The sequence below is a fragment of the Aquarana catesbeiana genome, linkage group LG05 (genome assembly GCF_042186555.1).
Source record: "Aquarana catesbeiana isolate 2022-GZ linkage group LG05, ASM4218655v1, whole genome shotgun sequence".
NCBI classification, from domain to species: Eukaryota; Metazoa; Chordata; class Amphibia; order Anura; family Ranidae; genus Aquarana; species Aquarana catesbeiana.
In genome coordinates this window covers 574,115,426-574,141,087 of record NC_133328.1, presented here as the reverse complement: position 1 = coordinate 574,141,087, position 25,662 = coordinate 574,115,426, and the positions used below count along the sequence as shown (strand labels likewise).

Here is a 25,662-nt window from a genome sequence, read left to right as displayed (position 1 = left end):
AACTCCACTGCTAATACCACAGGGAACCGTTCAAACAGTAACATGTTCTTTACTAAACCTGCCTCCTTCCACGACTGAGGCCAAGGCCCTGCACTCCACTTACCTTGGAAGAAGGCTCCAAAAAAACGCAGAAACCACCGCATCTGTGTACAGCTCCCGATCCAAATTGCTAACTGGCCCTGACATCCACAACGCACTGCCATTAAAATTAGCCAGGAGCGTGTGCCGTACCTACAGGTCTTCTCTATGAGCCTTCACCAAGCGCACATAGTGCTTGGGGGACGTAACCCCTGCCGTACTTGCCGACAGCCGCCTGCAAAATACCCTTGCCATGGGCAAAATGCGACACGCCAAATGTAACTTACCAAATAAGGATTGCAGGGTGCGCAGCCGTACTTTGCGAAATCCCATTATTCCCTGAATCTCTGCTTGCAAAGCCGTCAGCTTATCTTCCGGCAGCCTGCACTCCATGTCTAACATGATGCCTAAGAAACTCGACACCGTCCGTGGACCTTCAGTCTTCTCTGGGGCCAATGGAATACCAAACTTATCTGCAACATGTTCCAGCGTAGCCAACAGGACCGCACAAAACTTCTGACTTGGGAGGGCCCACGCAAAGGAAATCGTCCAAATAGTGAATGATTGAATTTATTCCCGCGACGTCACTCACCACCTACTCTAGGAAGGAACTAAACTGTTCAAACAACGCGCAGGATATAGAACACCCCATAGGTAGCCAGCAATCTACGTAGTGTTCCTACTGCCAACAACAAACGAAAAACTCTCCGGGTGAACCGGTAGCAAACGAAAAGCCGATGCTATGTCAGCTATCGCCCTAAGTGCCCCCCGCCCATACACCCAAACTACCGCTGCATCAAACGACGTATATGAGACCACGCAGACCTCTGGGTCGATGGCATCATTCCCCGAACCCCCTTTAGGGTAGGAAAAATTCTGAATAAGCCTAAATTTGTTAGGCTCTTTCTTCGGCACAACGCCTAGCGGTGCCATTACCAAATCCGATATTGGCAACGAAGGAAGGCCTAACAAAATTTTCTTCCCCAGTTTCTCCTAAACCATGTCAGCATGTTGTAAGGCTGACCGCAAATTGCATGACAGCGGGGGAGTATCCATTAAACGTGAAGGGATTCTAAAACCCTCCGCAAATCCCCGACCAAGTAACCGCGCTGCCTCCCTGTCTGGGTATCTATCTAGGAAAGGTTGCATCTTTGCCACTTTCACCGGCGTTCTCCCCTTTTTCCCCCAGGGTCGCCGGTACGGCCCTTTCCTTGTTTAAAAACCCCGGGACACCGTGTGTCCCCCTCCACAACCTGAACCTTCGTGCTTGTACTTGCACGACCCCCCAAATCTACAGGAACCCTTATTAAACTGCCACCCCTTGAAACAACAGAGCCGTCGGCCTAGCCGAGGTCATAAGGCGCATCCATAAGCTGATGTCCTTATGATCCCACTTCAAGGACAGGTGTATAGCCCTCCGCTGCCTAAAAACTGCTCGTCATACCGCAGCCAAGCTGTTCCCCTGTAACTCTGAATGCCACACCTATAGCGTCCAAATAGCCCAAACAATGACGAGCATTGCTCTGGGTTCTTTTCCCCAATAACACTTGCCAATACTGCAACGGCCTGCAGCCAATTCGCAAAAGTCCTGGGGATAAGCCTCTACCTCCTTTTCTCCTTGTCCTCCTTCTTGTTATCCTCCGGCTTAACCCTATCTAAGTTACATTTTACCAGCGGTAGGAGCGCCAAAATCTCCACGTATTCCCCTTTCCTAATTTTTCTCGAACTTCAGGTTTTAGGTGCGCTCCGATGGGCCCCTCAAAACCCACCTAAACCTCACATTTTTCTGCATCTGCCAGTCTCACCAAATCTTGTTTTTTCGCCCCTTCCCCTGTCCCCCCCCCCCCCGGCGGCTTAGGCACCACCTCCTGCACTGCCACCCCAGCGACCTCCGTCGCGGGCGCCGCTTGTTCCGTAGCAGGCACGGGGGGAGTCCCCGAGCCCGTTGACCACCCGACCCTTGCCCCCCGACCCCAGGATCCACCCACCGCCGCAGGAAACTGAATCCCAATTGTCCCCAGCTCAAATTTTTTACTAAATCCTTCAAACCTGCTCAGAATTCCTGCAACCCCAATTCCGCCGTAGCGCGGCCAACCGCCCACGCGGCCGGAGTGGGAGGCACAGTCGCATCCGACTGCCCCGCTGCTCCCTGACCCCCACTGTTAATCTCGCCCCCCTCCCCCACAAGATTACCAACAACACGTGAAGGAATAAACATGGACTTACCGAGATGCCTGGGAAGGGTCCCACCAGCCGAAAGTCCCGTCTCCACTGCAGCATGACGTCCCTGCTGCCCATCGTCATCCGACTGCGACAGCTCTCCTTCTGACCGGTCTTCTCCTATCTCCGCTTCAGTGGCCGACAGTCCTCCAGCAGACACCTCCCTGGCCGCCGGGGATCCGCGGTCCTACAGAGCTCCTCCTCCGAGCGCCGGATTCACCCACTGATTTGTGGGTCGCTTTTTTATGGGCCCAATGACATCTATCCCACAGTGCCGCACCAGGCCACTGCCCGCTTCTGTCCTCTCTCCCTCCCCTCTTACGTGCCCCCCAGCCCCAGCTTTGGGGTGCCTGGGTGCCGTTGCTGCCATTCTCCCATGCTGAAGCCCCGCCCCTGCTGTGGAAACGCCAGGGGCCTGTCTCCCTGCTCCATCTTCGCTAGGCCCAGCATCCGCCTTGGAACTGCTGGCACTACTCCTGGATGCTCCACGGACTGATGGCCTCTGCCCCCCCTTCTCCCCACCTCATGTGCCGCCGCGCGCTTCGCGGGAGGCCCAGAAACCGGCCTCCCTGCCCGAACCTGCTGTCTCTGCTCTCTGGGAGGGAGGGGGATAGAGGGATCTGGCTGGGAGCGAACCCCCCCCTTTCCTGCGCCACCGCGCGCTTCGCGGGCGGCCCAGAAACCGGCCGACCCGCACGGAGCTTCTGACTCTGCACCCTGGGAGGGAGGAGTAGAGGGGGATCCGGGGAGAAACGAGCCTGGCGGCCTGGACCGCCGCGCTCGCACCGACTCACCCACCGCTGAAATGGCCGCTGAGGCACTGTCACCCAGCGCCGCATCCAGGCTGCTCTCAAGCCATCCAGGTCCCCTGGACGCAGTCCCGGCCTTCAATCTTGCAAACAGGGATTCACAGCGGCCATGCTGCAAGCTCTCTCTTCCAGACCAACTGAGCTGGGAAGGGACCTTGCCCCCTGTTCAGTTAATTTTTGCTCCACCCCTTCCTAATAACCTACCAATCCCAATTGTTCTAACATAAACATCCCTCAAACTATGTTCCACTGTTAACTCTGTCATGCCCGCCCTTTGCTTATTATTTTTATTTCTTTGCTCCGGGCTTTCTTTCATGCTTACAATGGTACAGTAATCAAAGTCAAGACAGTATCCATTAATCCTAAGGTTATCTGTAGTGCAATATGTTTAGCTTCAAGAAATAACTATATAACAGAAGAGAATCCCTTTTAAGTAGCTCACCTGTCTCTCTCCATTAGAAGTTAGACAATGAAGTATATGGCTACATCAATAGATAATAACCATGACGTAAACCTGATCTCCCCCATCCAGGAGGGGCAAATCCACTTCCCCTGCTGTTGTGTGCATCAAGCCAGCTTTATAGAACAAATTTTCTGCTACATCACACTACGCAACACCTGTCAGCTTATGTACGATGTAGTACATGCAATGGAGAAAACCAACAAAAGAAAAGCGAACAGTTGGAGACTGGAAAGAAGAAGTAGAAAAACTGGTAAAGAAAAGAGGAAAATAAGTGCACCCTCTACTGCCAGAACACAGGTTTCGCTCTCTCTCAAGAAGAATCCGAAAGATATTTTATCCAGGGATCTTTTTCGAAGAAGGCCAATCTGTCATGTAGAATCGCCGAGCACGATCCATGTCAACTTGGCCTTCAAGAGATCAAACGCATTATGTGATATTTTTCTGAAAGAACTCATTAAAAAAATACTGCTTATGGCCACTAGATGACGCTGGCGATCATAGGAAATAATCATATTACAAACAATATGGTATATACAGTATGCCTAAGTTATCGGCACAGTGAATGTTTCATACATAGAACCCTAAGTGAATATGGGCAGCTTAAGACACTTCCCCTGACATTAACTGGGCACTACAGTCTGAAAATCCCTACACAGCTTTCACTGTGTGCTTGACTACAAATCAGAGAACCTACGCTGTGTGAATTGGTGTTTATTTAGTCTATAGTGTTTCCTCTTGTGACTGCATGCTAAGCAGTAATATTCCCCCTCCAATTATGTTATTAGAGCACGGAATGGTGCCAGCATTTGTGTAGAGGGACAGCCAACACTATCCAGTTGCTTCATCGGCATAAACCGTCTAATGAAACCATTACTTCATATTGGCCAACAAAGTGCAAGCTGCAGATGCTCTTTCTAAGATTTTGGAGAACAATTCATTAGCAAAGTGGGAACGGGATCAGACAGGGACAGCTGGTGAGACAAAATCAGGTTCATCTAGAATTTCTAAACTTCTCTGAGGCACATAAAAAAACACTCAGTTCAATGTTTGCAAGAGGAAAAAAATGGCTATGTTTTTTTGGTTTTTTTTTATAGTGTAAAGGGGCCCAAAAAAATATCTTATTCTGCCAAAGTACAGTATGTCTGAGACACACCCTGGAACTCCCTGTGTAGTCATGTGACCCTATTATGTCACTGCGCTATAAATTGAAGCAATAATGGGACACTCAAGTCAAAAATAAAAAATGTACTAAGCCTATTTTTTTTTTTTTTAATCAGCACAAGGATTGGTAGTTACATTTAATATGGTGCCCCCTGTGCTGGCTCTCTTCTGCCCCCCCCCCCCCCCCCCACCCCCCAGCGGTAATGCATTGGTGCTGCGGGCCTAAAACAGCCGCTGGATCTCTCATGGGCACTCATCAATATGCCCGCCCTTTACGCCCTGCCCCCCTCCATTTACAGAAGCTGTACTATTGCTTCCATCAATAAAAAATGCTCTATAAATGGAGAAGGTGGATCTTTCAACCATAAGCCTGTCCTCCATTCATATGATCAATGTCAATGATGGTAACTATAATACAGCTTCTATGAGGAGGGCAGAAGGGTGGGCAAAATTGCCACTATTTAGGAATGCCTATGATAGGCCCAGAGGCTGCATTAAGCCTCGCATCACCAGAAGAGAACCCCCCCAAACAACAGAAGATTCAAGACAGCATTCATATACAAAGGATACAAAGGATACCCATGGGACTTTAGAATTGATGTCCTTTTTTCCCCCACAAATAGAGCTTTCTTTTGGTGGTATTTGATCACTTCTGTGGTTTTAATTTTTTGTGCTATAAACAAAAAAATAGCGACAATTTTTTAAAAATGTTTAGGCCGATACGTATTCTTCTACATATTTTTGGTAAAAAAAAAAAAATCACAATAAGCGTGTGATTGGTTTGCGCCCCCAAAAACGAAACTACTACTTAAAAGTCCACATTTTTTTTCTTGACGTGTTTTGTGCAGCAATGTTCACTTCTTCAGGAGATAATAATATTTATAAGGATATCTAGAGGGAAACCATGTCATTAATATAATATAATCAACAGCAAGCACCCAAAGGAGGATATATGCAAGGATATATCTCCTGAAGAATTGAACGTTGCTTCATGAAACAAGTCCAGAGCTAAAATATTACCTGTTTATCCTTATATGTACATATGTTGTTACATCAGATCTTCTGTATACGAAGTGTACATCAATTATTTCTGGATATACTTTTTACATTTCAGCTGTTTTTAATTTTAAATGTGAATAAAAAAATTGGACTTTTTAATACTGTAGTAGTAGAGACTGTGTAAAAAAAAGTTTTAGATAAAAATATTTTTTTAAAAGTGCCTTCGTTCCCCCGTGCTTATGCGCAAATGTAAACACATACATAAGTTCCCTACGCATATGTAAACAGTGATCGAACCACACGTGAGGTATCGTTGCAAACGTCAGAGCAAGGGCAATAATTCTAGTGCCAGACCTCCTCTTTAAGTCTAAACTGGTAACCTGTAAAAATGTTTAACCACTTCAGGCCCAGGCCATTTGGCTGGCAAAAGACCAGAGCACTTTTTGCGATTCGGAACTGCGTCGATTTAACTGACAATAGTGCGGTCGTGCGACGTGGCTCCTAAACGAAATTGATGTCCTTTTTTCCCCCACAAATAGAGCTTTCTTTTGGTGGTATTTGATCACTTCTGTGGTTTTAATTTTTTGTGCTATAAACAAAAAAATAGCGACAATTTTTTAAAAATGTTTAGGCCGATATGTATTCTTCTACATATTTTTGGTAAAAAAAAAAAAATCACAATAAGCGTGTGATTGGTTTGCGCAAAAGTTATAGCATCTACAAAATAGGGAATAGTTTTATGGCATTTTTATAATTTTTTTTTTTTTTTTACTAGTAATGGCGGTGATCAGTGATTTTTATCGTGCCTGCGACTATTGGCGCTATTTTGGGACCATTCACATTTATATAGCGATCAGTGCGATTAAAAATGCATTGATTACTGTGTAAATGTGACTGGCAGTAAAGGGGTTAACCACTAGGGGGAGCTGTAGGGGTTAAGTGTGTCCTAGGGAGTGATTCTAACTGTGGGGGGGGGGGGGTGGGCTATGTGTGACAAGACACTGATCACCGCTCCTGATTACAGGGAGCGGTAATCAGTGTCAGTGTCACTAGGCAGAACGGGGAAATGCTTGTTTACATCAGCATCCCCGCGGACATCGAGTCCGCGGGACCCATGATCACACTCACGGAGCTTGCGGCGTGCATGCCCGCAAGCTGCTTCTTAAAGGGCAACGTACAAGTACATTAATATGCCTGTACGTGTCCTTCTGCCGACGTATATCGGCATGAGCTGGTCGGCAAGCGGTTAAAATGTCACCAATGGAGAATTTTAAGTACCGTAGTTTGGCGTCATTCCACGGCATACGCAATTTTAAAACGTGACATTTTAGGTATCTATTTACTCAGCGTAGCATCATCTTTTACATTTTACAAAAAAATTGGGTACAGGGGGTCCCCGGGTTACAAACAAGTTAGGGATTGTAGGTTTGTTCTTAAGTTGAATCGGAACAGTTGTAAGTCGGAACAGGTACATTTTTTAAGTGTAGCTCCAGGCAAAAAAAAATATTTTTAAGCTTTTTGGATAGCATAGGGAAGGGTTAACACCCCTGTAACATTTGTTTTACTGTGTGTGCCCCAGTTCAGAAGATTTCACCTCACTTTCTGTCCCAATGGCAATTGGGAGGTACCTTTTCCCCTTAATAGCTCTTACAGGAGTGAATTTCCCTTCCTAGGGGTATATATCCTCTTACTTCCTGTTGTCTCCCTCCGTTTGTAAGTCGGATGTTTGTAACTAGGGGACCCCCTGTATTATATTCTATTTTTGTGCAATAAAATTCATTTAAATGGATCTTTCAAAAAAATTGCGTTTGAAAAACCCCTGCGCAAATACCGTGTGACATAAAAAATTGCAAAACCCATCATTTTATTATTCTCTAGAGCTTCTGCTAAGAGTCTAAGTGTGTGTGTGTGTGTGTGTGTGTGTATATATATATATATATATGTATGTATGTATGTATGTATGTATGTATGTGTGTATATGTAGCGCTGGTAGATTTGTGATCTACCAACTGATAGGTAAATTTAGTAAATTGCTCGTTAGGGGAGTTAGATTTGCCTCTGTTCCAGCTTGGCTGACATTGCATGTGGTTCCACACTGAGCCTGTGGGTGTCGCTGTTACCATTGGCTAGTGTTGGAAAGGCAACATGTCGAAGCGTACGAGTGCTCCTCTGTCTCGGAGACAACTCGGTGGTGGTGGTCCTCCGAGTTGCATTCTGGGAGAGGGTATTTATGGGACAGATGCCATGTTTTGGGGTTTGTTTTCAGCCACCTGCTGGCCCTCCTGGCCGACAGGTATGCGTTAGAGTGCTACCTCGTGGTCCTCCGTTCCGGAGGCCCACGTCGCTGCAGCGTGTGGGTGGGCCCAGAAGCTTGTCTGGGGCCTACCACAGCAGCAGAGGAATGGTCCTGAGCTGTCTATCCAGAGTGATGAAGCTGGACAACCGGGGAGATCCCAGGTGAGGACCCGTCATGGAAGGATCATGCAGAGTGCTGGTCTGGAGAGGGGCCTGGTGACTTGGTTGGAGGACATATCCTAAAGTAACTTTACAGCATAGTGTTGCCGGGTTTGGCTTAAAGGTTCAAGCACTGTGTCCCAAAGAGTGTGTCAAAGAGTGTGTCCCTCAAGGGGATTGCATCCGATTACAATAAGGACGTTCTCAAGAATCCTAAAGAAAGGTATTTGAGCTTCCCTGTAACGTCCCTCCTGCCTCTTTCCTGCTACTTCCTTTGTTACTTGGTTCAATAAGCATTGAAAATGTATTCAAGTGTTGGAGCTTTTATCGTCCAGAGGTAAACTCAACGGAACCCTAGACCCGGTGCCGGTGAAGCAGGGGTGTCGAGAGTGAAGGTAACAAGCCCGCTTAAACCAGCAGCTCCACCGAGAGTTATTGCTACATATATATATATTATATTACACACTGGAGATCAAAATGAGAGCACCACCCACAATTTCCTAAATTTTAAGGTCACTGCTTAGTGCTATTTGAAATGACCTAAACAGGAGTGAAAGAGGAGTTTTTTTTAAGCATATTTCATGCTTTCATTTTTGTTTAATTATCTGACAAACCCTATTTAACTGGCAGCCTAACTTTCCAAGTCTCACTGACTTTGCAAGGTGGTGAACCGTTCTAAAGTGACTGAACCCCTCCAGCAGCAGGTTATCCAGATGAAGGCCAAAGGGATGACCCTTCAGCCATAACAAGAGAAGTTTGTCGTTCAAAACCTGTGATTTCTAGAATATTGCATCTTTACAATGTCATAAACTCATTCAAGTCCCCCAAGGCGGCTGGTCATCCATGAAATACAAATGCAAGAGAGGACAGGATAATTTGGAGAATTTCAATCGCAATCAGTTCAACACTGCAGCTGGGATTGCTCACTAGTTCATTGCTGAGCAGAGTAAGGATCTGTCTTATGATACAGTGTCTCACCGTTTAAAAGAATTTGGAATGAAAGCCCACCCTGCAGTAACCAAACCTTTCATTAGCAGAAAGAATCAAAAGGCTAGACTAACCTTTGCTAAGGAGCATGTTGTGTGGACAGAGGAGAACTGGGCCAAAGTTCTCTTTAGTAGGGATGAGCCAAACACCCCCCCCCGGTTTGGTTCGCACCAGAACCTGCGAACGGACCAAAAGTTTGCGCAAACTTTAGAACCCCATTAAAGTCTAAGGGACTAGAATATTTTAAATCAAAAGTGTTAATTTTAAAGGCTAATATGCATGATATTGTCCTAAAAAGGGTTTGGGGACCCGGGTCCTGCCCAAGGGGACATGTATCAATGCAAAAAAAAGTCCAATACCAGTCCATGGAAGAAACTGGAAGAAGAGTGGAACAAAATCACACCAGAGCAGTGTGAGAGATTAGTGTACTAGTGTTGTCCTGTGGCCGCAGATCTGCTAAGGTCATTCAAAGCAAAGGCCTGTACACTAATTGTTAATTGATGTAACCTTCAGAAATTGTAGTTAATCTTTCTCTGTGCTACAGTCATTGCTGTTCTCTAATTTTGATCACTGTGTTTTCTACAAAATAACATTTTTTTTTTTTTCCTTTTGTTGAAGTGCCTTGGTTATTTTAAAAAACACTGTTCTATTAGCATGGTATCGCCACAACAAAAATGTAATCAAATGTTGAGCAATGAAGATTACATTATTTCTGAAAAAATCAGGTGTTCATAAATTATCCTCTAGTTTTGATCTCCAGTGTATATATAAAATGTTTGGGGGTTCTAAGTAATTTTCTAGCTACAAAATGTACTGTAGATTTTTACATGTATGTAAGAAGTTTCAGAATTGGCCCGGTTGGCAAGTGGTTAAAGTGTATTTAAATGTCGAAACATTTCTTGTTTTGGACAGCTAATGCATGGTTAAAAACCGAACAGTGGTTTTAACTCTTCCACACTCCATCCATTAAAAAAATGGGTTTTAGATATACTCAGGACACATCATTTCTTCTGAATATCATGTTTAATTTGGTAAACCAGCTAAAGCCCTACATTTGCTATTGTTTCTGAATGCCCATTAATCTGAATCCCAAATGGTAAAAACGTAGGGTGGGTGTTCTATGGTTTAGATGCCACCCTCTCTGGCCCCCCTTACAGATGATGTTGGTTTGGATGTTTATAGAACTCTGATTATGGTAAACAGTTAGCATAGTTGCTGTGGCTTTCCAGACAAAATTAGCAGTTTGCTGACTTACTTTACTTTGCTGATTGGAGTTGATTTTAGAATCGATCAAATGACTGCTGCTGAAATAGAGAAACTATGTTCTGGCATTCTCTTATTAGCCACATATGTCCATAAGTTCCTTCACCGTACCACTAATACCTAGGTACTTGTTCCATGTTGGTACCAAAGGGTGGAACAATTCAAGGATATGTTTTTGATGTACCTGTAGCATTTTGAATGATTTAAAGTTTTATACAGCCAACATAGGTCTGCTTTATTCCTCGCTTTACTAAACTTCAGCAACCAATCCTTAAACTGTTTCCTTTGCTTGCAAATTTTGAAGCATGTATGGCCACTTAGTTGGTCATAACCGAAAAACAGAGACATTTGATATATAGTCAAAACATTTTTTTTTAAATGTTCTGAAACTATGACAGCATACAGCATTATTAATTATCTTAGTCAGTTTGTTGTCATTTTTATTGTATAGGGGCACTATACTGACCACCAAAGTAGGAGAGCACTAAATTGACCTGCAATGTAATGTGGCACTAGACCACCAATGTAATGGGGTGATTCTCTAATGATCACGTCATGTAAGGGTACATTTCTCCACTGACTCCCACTGTAAGGGTCAACTTCTCCATTTTACTACCATCATAATGGGGCAATTCTCCACTGATCACCAATATAAGGGTATACTTCTCCACTGACCACCAGTGTTAGGGTACACTTCCCAATGGACCACCGGTGTATAGGTGTACTCACACCAATGTAATAAGGCGAGTCTCCACTGACAGCTAATGAAAGAGTACACCTCTTCACTGACCACCAATGTAATGGGACACCTCTCTATTTGTTACCAATGTAATGGGGCAATTCTCTACTGGTCACCAATGTAATGGGGCAATTCTCTACTGGCCATCAATGCAAGGGGGTGATTTTCTACTGACCACCAAGGGCAATGCCACTTTATTGACCAATCTAAGAAGACATTTCCCCACTGACAAACAATGTAAGGAACACTTCTCCCATGACTACCAATGTAAGTGAGCATTATACTGGCCACCATTGTAAGAGGAGACGTTCTCCACTGTCTGCCAATGTAATGGTATTCTCCACTTACCACTAATGTAAGGATACACTTCTTCACTTGCCACTAATGTGAGGGTTCACTTCTTCTCTGACCACCAAAACAAAGGGACACTTCTCTAAGTAAACAACAATGCAATGGGGTGACTCTCTACTGACCATCGATGTAAGAGGACGCTCCTCTACTGACAATCAATATAAGGGACAATTTTCCATGACCACCAATGTAACGGAGCAACTCTTTACTAACCAACAATAAATTGGGGTATTTCTTTACCGACCCCTGAAGTAAGGGGCACTTCTTCTTCAATGACTACCAATGTAGGGAAGCACTATTCACATACCTGTAAAGTAAATTCTCAACATTCTCATTAAGTTAAGGGAAAGTGAAAATTTCCTTGCACAGTAAACAGATGTAGGCGCAGACCCCTTTAATTCCATTTGTTCCTGGACATGCCCAGAAAGAATAAATAGCTCAGTTTTCCTCACTCATGCAGGTCAGAAAGGTCACAACTGATGAGGCAAAGGTACAGTAGCTGGATAATTGATCTTCAGTTGTGTGAGAGGCCCTCAACTGTCAGAATCAGCGTGTGTGCAACTAGGTTGGAGCCTAATGGCACAAAGCTTCTCCAGAAGATCCAGCCACTGTGACGAAACCCTTCCCAATTTCTACTAAAATACTTATGTTGTCCTTGTATCGCTCTGGCTATTCACTTATGTTACCAGTACTACCATGGACTTCATTTTGAGGGACGTTGTTTAATTGCAAGTAGCTGTTTAAATTCTGAATTGTTTTACTGAAGAAGTGATTTTCAGCTTGACTCTCCTTTGTTATAAAGTTTATAGAGATTATTCTATGCAGCCATGTCAATGTTTGTGCAGCTTTTATTATTTTGCAGTGTATGCATGTTTTTTGCCATCCTAAACTATTGGCCAAATACCTATTTTGCTTCTTTCCAATGCAAGTATATGAATGAGGGACTCTTTCTCCAAATCTTCTGCTCAGCCCAAGAATGTGATGAGAGAGCTGTGGACTGATCGTACCCAGGGCTGGACTGGGACAAAAATTTGGCCCTGGACTTCCTCATGACTGGCCTACTTTAATTTTGAGTGTCCCCAACAGCGTCCCCCTTACATCAGAGTGTCCCCAACAGCGCCCCCTTACATCAGAGTGTCACCAACAGAATCCCCCTTACATCAGAGTGTCCCCAACAGCGTCCCCCTTACATCAGAGTGTCCCCAACAGCGTCCCCCTTACATCAGAGTGTCCCCAACAGCGTCCCCCTTACATCAGAGTGTCCCCAACAGCGTCCCCCTTACATCAGAGTGTCCCCAACAGCGTCCCCCTTACATCAGAGTGTCCTCAACAGCGTCCCCCTTACATCAGAGTGTCTCCAACAGAATCCCCCTTACATCAGAGTGTCCCCAACAGAATCCCCCTTACAGCAGAGTGTCCCCAACAGCGTCCCCCTTACATCAGAGTGTCCCCAACAGCGTCCCCCTTACATCGGAGTGTCCCCAACAGCGTCCCCCTTACATCGGAGTGTCCCCAACAGCGTCCCCCTTACATCGGAGTGTCCCCAACAGTGTCCCCCTTACATCGGAGTGTCCCCAACAGAGTCCCCCTTACATCAGAGTGTCCCCAACAGAATCCCCCTTACATCAGAGTGTCCCCAACAGCGTCCCCCTTACATCAGAGTGTCCCCAACAGCGTCCCCCTTACATCAGAGTGTCCCCAACAGCGTCCCCCTTACATCAGAGTGTCCCCAACAGAATCCCCCTTACATTAAAAAGTCCCAATCAGCAGCTCCCTTCACAGAGAGTCCCCACCAGCAGCCCATTTCACATCAGAGTCCCCACCAGCAGCCCACTTCACATCAGAGTCCCCACCAGCAGCTCACTTCACATCAGAGTCCCCACCAGCAGCCCTTCACATCAGAGCCCCCACCAGCAGCCCACTTCACATCAGAGCCCCCACCAGCAGCCCACTTCACATCAGATTCCCCATCAGAGAGTCCCCACCAGCAGCTCCCTTCACATCAGTGTGTCCCCATCAGAAGCCCTTCACATCAGAGAGCCCCCATTAGCAGCCCCCTTCACATCAGTGTGTCCTCCCTCTCCTCCCCCTCCCACATGTACTCACAGTTTTGAAGGCAGCTTTTCGTTCCTCTCTCCAGTCATGTGATAACAAGCGATAGGGGAGAGAGGAAGGAAAGTCTGCCGGCTGTCTATCTCCCCCTGCAGGCTGGAGGGAGCAGAAAGCCTAATGCTCTCTCCAGCATATGACGGAAGCTGCTCCTCCTGACAGGAGTGAAATTGCGATCACTCACTGTCAGAGAGAAGCGGCTCCAGGACCGCACCTGACTAGCCCACTGAGCCATCGGCCCACCGGGAATCTCCCGGTAGTCCCGATGGCCAGTACATGCCTGATCGTACCTTAAGATAACATTTATTGGCTTGTTCTGGATTTCTGTGTAAGAACAGTATCCTGCCTTTCATAGGTACGTTTTAATGAAGTTTTCAACTTGTACAGTCAGAGCTAGATCCTTCCTCTCAGCAAAGCTCACACTCCCTATTTAGTGGAGGGTTCTAGCTCTAAGCCTTCATTCAAACCTGATCAAAATGTATTCCTAGTAATTGTGAAGCCTTTTTGGGGGCATTTTACAAGTTTTGTGCAAGTGTTTTTGCACATGTATCAAGCTTCAGGTGTTTTTTTTTTTTTTTTTTCCTGGGCTGGGCAAGGGGGGGAGAGCAATTCTATAGGAGGAGATTGGTATCGGGTGTAAAACCGTGCACAAACACATGTGTTGTACATTTACAGATGTACCCATTGAAGTCTATGGGGCAAAAATGCTTGAATACACTCAAAAGGAAAGCCTAGAGCATAGGAGGTAAAGCGTAAGACAATTGTGTGTAAATTGCTGCAGTGAATTTGATTCATGGTCTCAATAAATCTCATCTGATATACTGGGCCAATAATTGGATTTCATTCATGACAACAAGCACAGGAACATAGACATACCTACATTTTAGATGGTTTGAGCACAGAGTATATATTTGTACCTAAGCTCAACCCAAACTTATTTGATTATATACATTGTTCTAAAGTAAATAGAATTGTTGCAATTTATATATTTTCAGAGATTCTTATCACATGTTCTTATTTATCCAGAATGTCTACCTAAGCTCCTGAGGAAGCAAATGTTTGCGAAACATGTTGAGCTGTAGCAGACTACTCTGACCAAAGCCAATATCCCCTGAACTACACTACTCTTCAAGCAAATGTTTGCTGGTTTTGCATCTTTGCCACGGGATTGGTCTGGGTCATTCGGGTATACTATAAGATTTGATCTGATCATCTATTGGTGTATAAATAATAATAAAAAGTTCTTTTTTTTGCTTCAAAGTTCTTTATTTAAAATGTAAGTTTTTTTCCTGAAACTTCCCTCTTAAAATTAAGGTGTGTTATATGCCGATAAATACAGGTACTTATTTTAATCACCTGGTGACGATAAAGTCCATGTGTTCCACATATTTTTTCTCTATGAACCAATAGTCAGACTATGAATTTACAAGGAATGAAGGATGGTGGCAAAGCAAAAAGGCATGGTAACCTAAAGACATAGCTCAAGGTAAGAATCCTGTCTCAAGAAGGCACCCATAAGGCAACCTTTGTCAATTTAGTTAACCTATATTTGGGCAAACTAAGTCCATTGGTGTAGAAAATTAAGAGGAACCTTAATAAAAAGAGACGCTGAGCAAAAACAACTACCTTGAAATAAGGTTTGGAATAAATAGATGTAAAGGAAACAAAGACAGCATTTTTTAAATAAAACGCAGTTCTTTCTTTTTTTAGCATCCATTTTTGCATCTCAGTGTTGCTGGTCTCTGATAGGGACAATGTTGAAATATGCCTCCGCAATGTGTATCCGCATGGCTGGGTGCATGGGACAGGGTGACACTACAGGAGCACAATTTAGAGACAAGGACAGAGCGTTCTCACCTTGTACCAAACATGACTTTTAAAACAGGATTACAATGTATTCTAGATATTTAAAGCTTCATATTTTAAATGTTTGGGTAAAAAACATTTTGTCCAGAATTGGGTTTAAAAGAAAAATATGGTCACTGGGTCACAGGGGTGCGCCTGGGACTCAGAATCAACCGAGAGCGGGCTAAACCCCACTGTCAGCTGACTTTACAGAGTTGCCCCAGACTCTGGATGCATCCCGACAATAATGTCAGGATCCACCCAGATGACTTGCAAGCAGCTGGCTCAGCCTCTCGGCGTTTTGCTGACAGTCTGACCCAGATGCTCCCACCCCCTCTGCTGTCTGGTGCTCCAATGAGCACTGGAGAGGCAGAGCACAGAGAGGTGACAGACAGTCATAGCTCTCTGCTCGCAGCGGACCCCAGAACTGAAGATCAGTGGTCACGTGATCATTCAGTTCTTGGGTTTAAATCTGGCGGAGTACAGCTTGCAGCATCGAACCAATGCTGCAGCAGGTAGGTAAGTTTGTATGTTTCTTTTCTATATTCCCACACTTAAAACTGCCAAAAGTGTGCCTGTTTGCTTACTGGCCTGAATACAGAAGGATGTGTTACTGCACAGATGGAGAGCACAGGAGAGCACAGAAGTGCACATCGGTAGAGTGGCTGCGAGCACTGCGGCATGCATTGGTGCTGTGGCAGTGAGCGCAGAAGCAGGTATTGATGCAGTGGCAAGTACAGTAGGAGCAAGTGGATGGAGTAGTGAACCGGGGGGGGAGAAGAGAGTTGGGAACAGTGGTGGGAGTAGAGATGGTGTGCAGGTGTGGTGTGGGGAGAAGAATAGGGGTCAGCTGCAGTGGTGAGGGTGCTGGTAAGTGGTCCCTTCGCAAGTAGCTGTCAGATGTAACTCCAGATGCACTCGAGATGTGTGTAGTGGCAGCTACTGGATTAGGTCTCATTTACGCAGGCATATTTAAGGGGAAATATATGCAGAGTGCTGTGTTTGCCTGCATGGAATGCACAGGTGTTCCATGCATCCACATGCAGGCAGTCCCATTCGTGTCTACTGGAATACAGGGGCTGCATGGATACAGCCAGTGCTTCTGATTTGGCATCCATGTAGGTGCGTTTCACCAAAATCAGACTGCGTTTGGGGACACGCACCCACACCCGCATGGATGTCAAACTGGGAGCAGCGGCTGTGTCTGTGCAGCCGCTGCGTCCCAATAGACATGGATGGGACTGCCTGCATGTAGATGCATAGAACACCTGTGCATTCCATGTAGGCAAACATGTATGCTTAAATCGGTAGTGAACCACACCAAAAAAATCCCAAAATGGGCCCCCAGGTGGTTTAAGTGCATCGCATACTAGCACATTATGACAGACTTACCTGAAAACCCTCCAGCGCCACACTGTCACGGGTCCAGGCGCTTCTATCTTCACTCGGTCTTTCTTCTGGGTTCGCACTATTTGACCTTATGTTTGGCCCAGCCACGATGACGTCACTCCTGAGCATGCGTGCGGGAGTCACAGCCATGGCACAGAGTTCAGAATGAACGGCACAGTCAATTCAAAGCTCAGTGTGCATGTGCCGGTGACGCCACTAGCTGCTGCTAAAGTAAATATCTCCTAAATGGTACACATTTAGGAGATATTTTACTGTAACTATAGGTGAGCCTTATTATAGGCTTACCTATAGGAAAAACAATCAACATTGTGACTTTACTATCACTTTAAGTATGCCCGTGTGAACGAGGCCTTATACTGCATTCACATTCTTGTGTGTTGCATATTTTAGGTGTTTGGTTACAATTTAGGTCAGTTGGTGGTTGGCCGCAGTGTGGCCACAAGACAGCAAACAAAGCTTTAAGGCATCTATGTAAAGGAGTTTTGTATCAGGGTGGGTTTGTGACAAGACTGGATGGGTAGCATACTGGTCTAGACCAGTGTTTCTCAACTCCAGTCCTCAAGGCGCCCCAACAGGTCATGTTTTCAGGATTTCCCTCAGATGAAATGGCTGTGATAATTACTAAGGCAGTGAAACTAATCAAATCACCTGTGCAAAATAATGTAAGGCCTGAAAACATGACCTGTTGGGGCGCCTTGAGGACTGGAGTTGAGAAACACTGGTCTAGACCACAGGAAATTCCACCATTGGCAGTTGGCACCAAGACAGGTGTTCTCATTGGAACATTTCCCCTCACCCCCCTGTACAATATTTGCTCACTCACTAGTACCCCACAGATCACCCCAACAGTATGTAATATATGGAACTATGAACAAAGTGTTTTTTTGTTTTTTGTTTTTTGCTTACCAGCTGCTGCAGATAGTCCTGAATTGTGTTGGGATAGACAAGCACACTGACAGCAACCAGGGAGTTCAGAGCAAAGTCAAAAATCTGGTAGCAAAAAAATGGGATAATCCAAGCAGCATGTTGCTAAGAAGAGAGAAACAAAAGAAAGTTAAAAAGATACAAAAAGTGTAAAATAAAGGAACTATTCTGCATCTAATGGCAGTTTGTATTATCAAGTGCAAAACTGCAGATGACTAAGCAATATTAGAAATCAAATATACTGTAACATAAACTCCAGGCAAGCATCTAAATACAAAAATGGAATACATACTGTATATGAGAGCCGTTTTACCTGCCACGGTCTTTTTTTTTTTTTTTTTTTCTTCATCTATTCCTTAGATTTACACAGCACAGCTGAGTGCATGACACCACTTTCTTTTTTACAGGATTAGACTGTAAGCCAAATTCAGTGGTGTCCACAGTTCACACCAAACCTACTAACTGGACAGTGAAAAAACAGCAAGTGACTGATGAGGTCATCTCTCTGTTCACTTTGCTTTCTCCCCCTATTAGTATGTACCTTGTCGGCACATGTATATCTGCTTGGAATTCAGATTTACCTTTACCCAGCATAAAAGAAACCAATACTGAGAAAACAAGTAAACCACTTGACCTCCGGAAGATTTACCCAACTTCATAACCAGGCCATTTTTTGCGATACGGCGCTGCGTTACTTTAACTGACAATTGCACGGTCGTACAACGCTGTACCCAAACAAAATTGATGTCCTTTTTTTTCCCCACAAATATTTTGGTGGTATTTGATCACCTCTGCGGTTTTTAATTTTTGCACTATAAACAAAAATATTTTTTTGCTTTCTGCTAAAAAACACATCCAATAAAAAAATTAAAAATCAGATTTCTTCATAAGTTTAGGCCAATATCTATTCTGCTACATATTTTTGGCAAAAAAATCCCAAAAAGTGTATATTGATTGGTTTTCGCAAAATGAGCTAAAAATTGAGTCAAAATTTAAAAATGCATGGGGGTCCCCTCCCAAGATCATACCAGACCAAAGGGTCTGAGTATGGATTTTGAAGAGAAATCCCACGCCAAAAAAAAAAAACCCAAATAAAATGGTGTGGGGTCCCCCCCCCAAAATCCATACCTTAAATAAAAGACTTGTCAAAAACCGTCTCTTGTTTTTTTTGTAACATGACACTGCTTTTTTTGGGGGTAAATGGGTAGGGGTACAATGTACCCCATACTCATTCACAAAAGGGGGGGGTGCCAGCGGGGGGCTTCCGGATTCCGATAAGCCCCCTACCTGCAAACCCCCACAACCACCACCCCGGGTTGTCGGGAAGAGGCCCTTGTCCCTATCAACATGGGGACAAGGTGCTTTGGGGCGGGGGGGCAGAGCCCCCTCTGCCCCAAACCACCCACCCCCCTATGTTGAGGGCCTGTGGCCTGGTATGGTCCAGGAGGAGGGGGGGCGCTTGCTCGTCTGCCCCCTTTCTTGACTTGTGGGGCTGCATGCTCTGATAAGGGTCTGGTATGGATTTTGAGGGGGACCCCACTCAGTTTTTTTGGCGTGGGGTTTACCCTCAAAATCCATACCTGACCAAAGGGTCTGGTATAGTCTTTGGGGGGGACCCCATGCCATTGGGGTTTCCTTTCAAGATCCATACCAGACTCAAAAGACCCGGTATGGATTTGGTGGGGACTCCACGCCGTTTTTTTTACATTTTGGGCTGGGGTTCCCCTTCAAGATCCTCAGAGCACAAGTCACATGCCACAAGTCAGATCATGATGATTCAACTTGGATGCAACTTCCTTACAACTCAATGGGCTGAAAGTCGGATGAGTTTAGACGGCTCTCATAGGGAACCATTGATTTTGACATGTCATGTGACTTGCTCTGTAGTAATTGGATTTGGGAGTGGAAATAGAAGAGGCAGAGAAACGCTGCCAAAACGCGCATTGACAGCAATGCATAAAGCTTATAAAAGCGCATTTTTACAGAAACGTTTTCCTTGCGTCAGTACTGGATTTGCAGCTCGTTTTTTTAGCGCCCTGTGTGCATGAGGCCTAATGGCGACGATCAGAGACTTATAGCAGGACTGAGATATTGCGGTGGACAATTTGGACACTAACTGACACTTTTGACACTTTTAGGGGACCAGTGACATTATTACATTGATCAGTGCTAAAAATATGCACTGTTACTGTACTAATGATACTGGCTGGGAAGGGGTTAACATCAGGGGCAATCAAAGGGTTAAACGTGTGCCTAGCCAGTGCTTGTGTAAGGTTGGTGCTTTTACTAAGGGAAGGCAAAGATCCGTGTCCTTGCTTTGCTGCTTTGGAGGAACACAGGATAAATGCCTTCCCTACTGACAGAACGGCGATCTGCCTTGTTTACATAGTCATATCGCTGTTCTGCCTATGTACCAAACAATTGCCGGGTGCTGGCGGACATCGAGTCTGTGGTACCGACCATTTGACTCCCGCCGTGTGTGATCACGTCAGCGGTTGCAAAAAAAAAAATTGAAACAAAAATTTAACGTGTGCGTCGGTCATGCATGCACAGAAACAGTGATTGTCCTACACATGTGAGATATCGGCGCGAACATCAGATCATGGGCAGTAATTCTAGCACGAGTACATCTAAAGTGGTAGTCTGTAAAGGCTTTTAAAGCAACATCTATGCATAGTAAAATTTATGTCATTTGTCGCCGTTGTACGGGTGTGCACAAGTTTAAAGCGTGACATGTTTGGTATCTATTTACTCGGTATAACATCTTCTTTCATGTTTTACAAAAACTTAGGGTTATGTATTGTGTTTTTTTTTTTTGCATTAAAATTCAAAATATTCAATATTTTTTCCCAAAAATTGTGTTTGAAAAACCGCTGCACTAATACCATGTGACATAAAAAATTGCAAATCCCACCACTTTATTCTCTAGGGCATCTGCTTTAAAAAAAAAAAAAAAAAAAATATATATATATATATATATATATATATATATATATATATATATATATATATATTATGTTTAAGGGTTCTAAGTAATTTCTAGCAAAAAACAAACAAATTGATTGTTACATGGTTTTCAAGTGGTTATGGAAGATAGCTAGAAAGGAAGATATTATTTGGTGCAGCTAACAGGAAGTGATAAGGAGATTGCATTTCCGGTGTCTTGCCGAGAAAGTTCCCTCGGCGGATAAGTTCCCCCCCTGTACTGCGCAGGCGCAGCGCCTGCGCAGTATGAACTACTGTCATCCACCGGAGATAGCCGAAGCTCTAACTTTTAAATCAGCTGTACACGGCACCTGCGCCCTAGGTCCAGGTTCCTTCCCCACCATCCAAGTGGACCTAGAGGGGGAATCAAAAAGAGCCGAGCGAAGCGAGCCCGCGAGGGGCCCTCTTACAGGCGCCGTGTACAGCGGATTTTCAGCTATTCTGCTTCAGCTATTTCCGCCGGATCCTACTGCGCAGGCGCAGCGCAGTACAGGGGGGTCCTTATCCGCCGAGCAGAACTTTCTCGGCAGAACACCGGCAAGATCAACAGGTATTTTCTATATTTGCTGAGAACATTTATATTTAAAAGACAAAAACAAATGCAGCCATTGCACCTCAGTACTGTACAGTGCAATATACAGTGAAAAGAAAAAGTTTACACATCCCTGCAAAAATGGTAGATTTTTGAGATGTAAAAAAAATCAGTCAAAGATAAATCATTTCGGTATTTTTTCCATAAACACAAAAGATTCATATTAAAAGCCAAATCAAAATTGTTTCCGAAATATTTAACTCATTATATGTAAATATCAAGCTGAGTTGTAATAACATGGATCAAAGTATAAAAACGTAAAATAAGCCATTCGCTTATAGCAGATTTTGCATTCCCTCAAACTAGTATGAAAAATTAGCAATGCTTACCTTGTAGGCACCGTATGTCGCCATTGCGCAGATTAAAATCATTAGGAGTGATACTGAAGTAGCAATGCACATGTCTAAATAAAAAAATGAAAAAAAATCTAAGTTAGACAGATGATTACAGCACACAGTGCGGATTAAAAAACACAACTGCCTAGATGACTATATTTGTATGAAAGTCAAGTTTTCTGGCATTAAAAAAAATTAGGCATTGGGTAAGTCATGCCATACCTTGCCCCTCTGCATATCTCTTCTACTAGGAGATGATAGGAAAAAAGATTATTATTATAATACAAAATTTATATAGTACCAACAGTTTATGCAGTGCTTTATAATGTAAAGCAGGGGTAGGCAACCTTAAAGAGATGGAGATCTACTTGAACAATATGAGAGAAGTCAAAGATCACGGGGTACACCTCCTCTCACCTGATTTAAGCCTCCAATTGCCAAACTACCTGGTCGCAATCGAATGTGTAGCACCCTCCTAGGTAGGTGGTAGAAGATTAGTTCTTGATCTTTCTGCTTACAGGTAGATGATCGGGTAAAACTTAGAGTGCTCTCTGCCTACCAGGGAGCAGAATCTATTGGTTAGGTCTGCTCATTGTGCTCAGGTGCAGCTCATCTTGTTCTGACTGTCCCTCACTGGTCCAATAGGGAGGCATATTGGACAGTGGGAGGGGACCTGACAAGTGAGTGCACAGACTTTGTTACAGTCCTGGCAATACTGTATATAAAGCCAGAGTACATGTGCTCAGAATTAGTTGAGCCAGGGAACAGAGTCCAGAAGGGAGGGGGCGGCTGCCCTCTCCTCCGCGGAGGTGATCGTGCAGCCCTGGGTGGTTGACCCAGGGGCCTAGAGAGAGAGAAGCTAAACCCAGAGGTCCTGCAGAGCTGACTGTAATGGAGATACCAGGAAGGATCTGATTCTGCCTACTGTGAGTACAGATCTGTGTCTTTGGGGCCTCTGTTTGATGCTCTGGAATGGTGGGTCAGCAATGTCCTTGGCAGGGAACACAGTCTGCATTACAGTACATTCATGGAAGCTGAGCAGCGTGACAGCAGCAGTGAAGGGGTCACTGTACCGCGTGCTAAAGAGATCTGCTTAGCAGGAGGAGCTAGTCTGGGCCCTGGGTGGTCGACCCAGGGACTTAGAGAGAGAGAGAGAGAGAGAGAGAGAGAGAGAGAGAGAGAGAGAGAGAGAAGCTGAACCCAGAGGTCCTGCAGAGCTGACTGGAAGGGAGATACCATTAAGATTTTGATTCTGCCTATTGTGAGTACAAATCTGTGTCTTTGGGGCCCGTCGAGTGAGGGCCGCCCTTTCAGCTAGAAGAGTCAGTGGACGGGTGTCAGTAAAGGGGATGCTAGAGAGTGTCCCAAAGATAACATAGTGCATCAAGTCTGCTGCTAGTGAGAGCAAAAAGACTTGCAAGCGGAAGAAGGGTGGGGCAAGTGGGGACCCTCAGCAACCAAGCGGGAACCCCTAGCAACCAAGTGGGAACCCTCAGCAACCAAGTGGGAACTATTAGCACCCAGCTGCTGGTATCCAGAGAGAGGCCTAAGAAGTCAATACTCAGCAAGCCCTACGGGGATAGTACTACACATGCATTGTACAACAATCATGGGTTTAAATCAAGTGTAATGAGGCAATATATCACCAGCACTACAGAGGAGGCATTATGTGGCTCTTGCTCCCTACTACAGCTCCAACTTTACAAGTAGTCTCTCTGCATTGCACTCTGTTTGATGCTTTGGAATGGTGGGTCAGCCAGCCCAGACCATGATCTACCAGTTGGCTGGATGTGATCTACTGGTAGATCATGACCCACTGGTTGCTGACCCCCGATTACAATACAGTTCAATACAAAAAGAATAGAAGGACCCTGCTCATAGATTTAAATACTAAGGATAGTTTATTGTTTTAAGGCATATAAAAACCCCATCACTTGGTTCAACATTCTGTAGCGGTGAAGTTGCCACTAGTAACAATCATCCACCAAATCACCCCGCTGCCAGACTCCCATACATCACTTGCAGAGATAATGAACAATCTTTTGCTGGTTTTGTTTTTGTTTATTGGGGGGTACAACTTGGTTGGGGAAAAGGGTATATGGGATGCCCATAGCATAGTACATTTGCCATCATACTTTAAAGATTTCACACGCTAGCACATAGTTGGAGCCAGAAGAGATGATGTGCATATATTAATTGCTATGATCTTCCTCCTGCATCATGCAGACTGTTGCTCCTCCTCTGCTTAACTCCCGCAGACTATTGCTACCAGGCATTCCTCATCCATTACCCTGTCAGGAATGAGGACATCACTCTTGACCGTGTAAGAGTGATATTCCCAGAAATCCTGCACAAAGCTTATCCTGAAGTAAAGTAATGTCACATCTTCTTCTGTAAGCAAGAAGGAATCACTCAGAATAAATCCTTAAGCTGGCTTTGGTTGCTCGCTGCTACTAGGCCAGAGGCCTGCAGTACCTCTCCCCGGAGGCCTAGTAATTTAAAAGCACATGTTGGATGGTGGACTACTGTTCCCAGCCAGCCCAGATTGCAAATCCTGTGCCCTCAGGCCACATCCATTTGACACATATCCCCACAGTCTCTCCTCTGATCCAGGACTCCCCATCATTGACCGTGGTGTATGTGCCCTTGGAGTCCAGGGGTGCCGTAATTACTCACTGTGAATAGGGGTGTCACTGAGTTTTATCGGCACCTTGGCCACTGCACCACACACCCTTTTTTACACCTGCCTCTTAGGCTGGGCCTTTTGGCTAGGACCAGAGGAATTTTTTTATTCCTGGCCAGAAGGCCGGCCATTGTACTGCACAATGGCACCTGCACTTTCTCCACTTCCCTTTCCCCACCTTTATGTTGTTTGTTACTTTATGTATTTTTTTTTGGTTGTTGGGTTTATACACATTTCACACTTGATTAGTAGGGTGTAGAGCTCCCAGAGAACGGGGTCTGTCTGGTTTTGGCCAGATGAACCATATGAAAGTACCTAGTCCCTGTCTGGAGCCTAATGCCCCGGGGGACCAGGGCAAAGGTCTCTTCTCTTCGGAGGAGGACCATATGTACATCCTGTGCACTTTTTATGTCTCACTTTTTGGAGTGCACTTTTTTTTGCACCAGGTGGAGTTTTTGGAGTGTGAAAAAAAAATCTGTGTCCTGCCAAGCACTGGTTAAAGCTTGTAGGAGTTTCCATTTTCCTCTGACTGTCCTATAAGTCTGCAGGACCCCTGACCCTCTGGAAAGTGCTGATTGGCCCTGTGCTGATTACATGCACCCTCCTAAGTAAAAAAAAAAAAAACTCTAGCAATACACACAAAACTGATCATGGGCAGAGTGCCCCCAAGGCTCTGTTCTATTAAGAGATGGATTGGGGACAGTGGAAGAAGGAGAGGATCAGAGAAGACAGGATCAGCCTTTTTACACAATGTGCAAGATTAACCCCTTAGGTTCCACTGTGAGTATAACAGCATGTTTTACTGCATATACAGACTGATTTTACTGTTGTGGATATTAGTTATGCCACGTCGGACTTGCCAACGGGACAAGCTCCGTCTGCATTTCCGACGGAAAAATTTAGAGCATGTTCTCTATCTAAGTCTGTCGGAAATGCCAACAGAAATAAGTCTGATGGGGCATACACACGGTCGTATTATCTGACCAAAAGCTCCCATCGGACTTTTTCTGTCGGAAATTCCGACCGTGTGTACGCGGCATAACACTTTAACGTGATTGTAAAGTCTTGTTTTTTTTAAATAACAAACATGTTATACTTCCTGCCTGGATCCTCCTCTTCTCTGGTCCATCTTCACTGCACCTGGCCCCTCCCTCCTCTTGAGTGCCCCTACAACAAGCAGATGGCTATGAGGGCACCCGAGCCGAGCTGCAGCTCCGCGTGTCCATTCAGACATGGAGCTGTGGTTTGGCCCCAC

At 45.0% G+C, this 25,662-nt stretch overlaps 1 protein-coding gene across 2 annotated transcripts in view; it reads right to left on the bottom strand.

Annotated features, from left to right (window-relative positions):
* LAPTM4B (lysosomal protein transmembrane 4 beta) overlaps positions 1-25,662 on the bottom strand; it is a 187,961-nt gene that overhangs the window by 48,941 nt on the left and 113,358 nt on the right. For both annotated transcript variants that reach the window (XR_012244551.1, XM_073632017.1), the window contains exons 3-4: positions 21,719-21,792; positions 17,795-17,917 (exon numbers count right to left, since the gene is read on the bottom strand). Coding sequence is in view for 1 of the 2 variants with exons in the window: in XM_073632017.1 (XP_073488118.1) it covers positions 17,795-17,917; positions 21,719-21,792 (197 nt within the window). In the remaining variant the exon portion in view is untranslated. The remainder of the gene's footprint in view (positions 1-17,794; positions 17,918-21,718; positions 21,793-25,662) is intronic.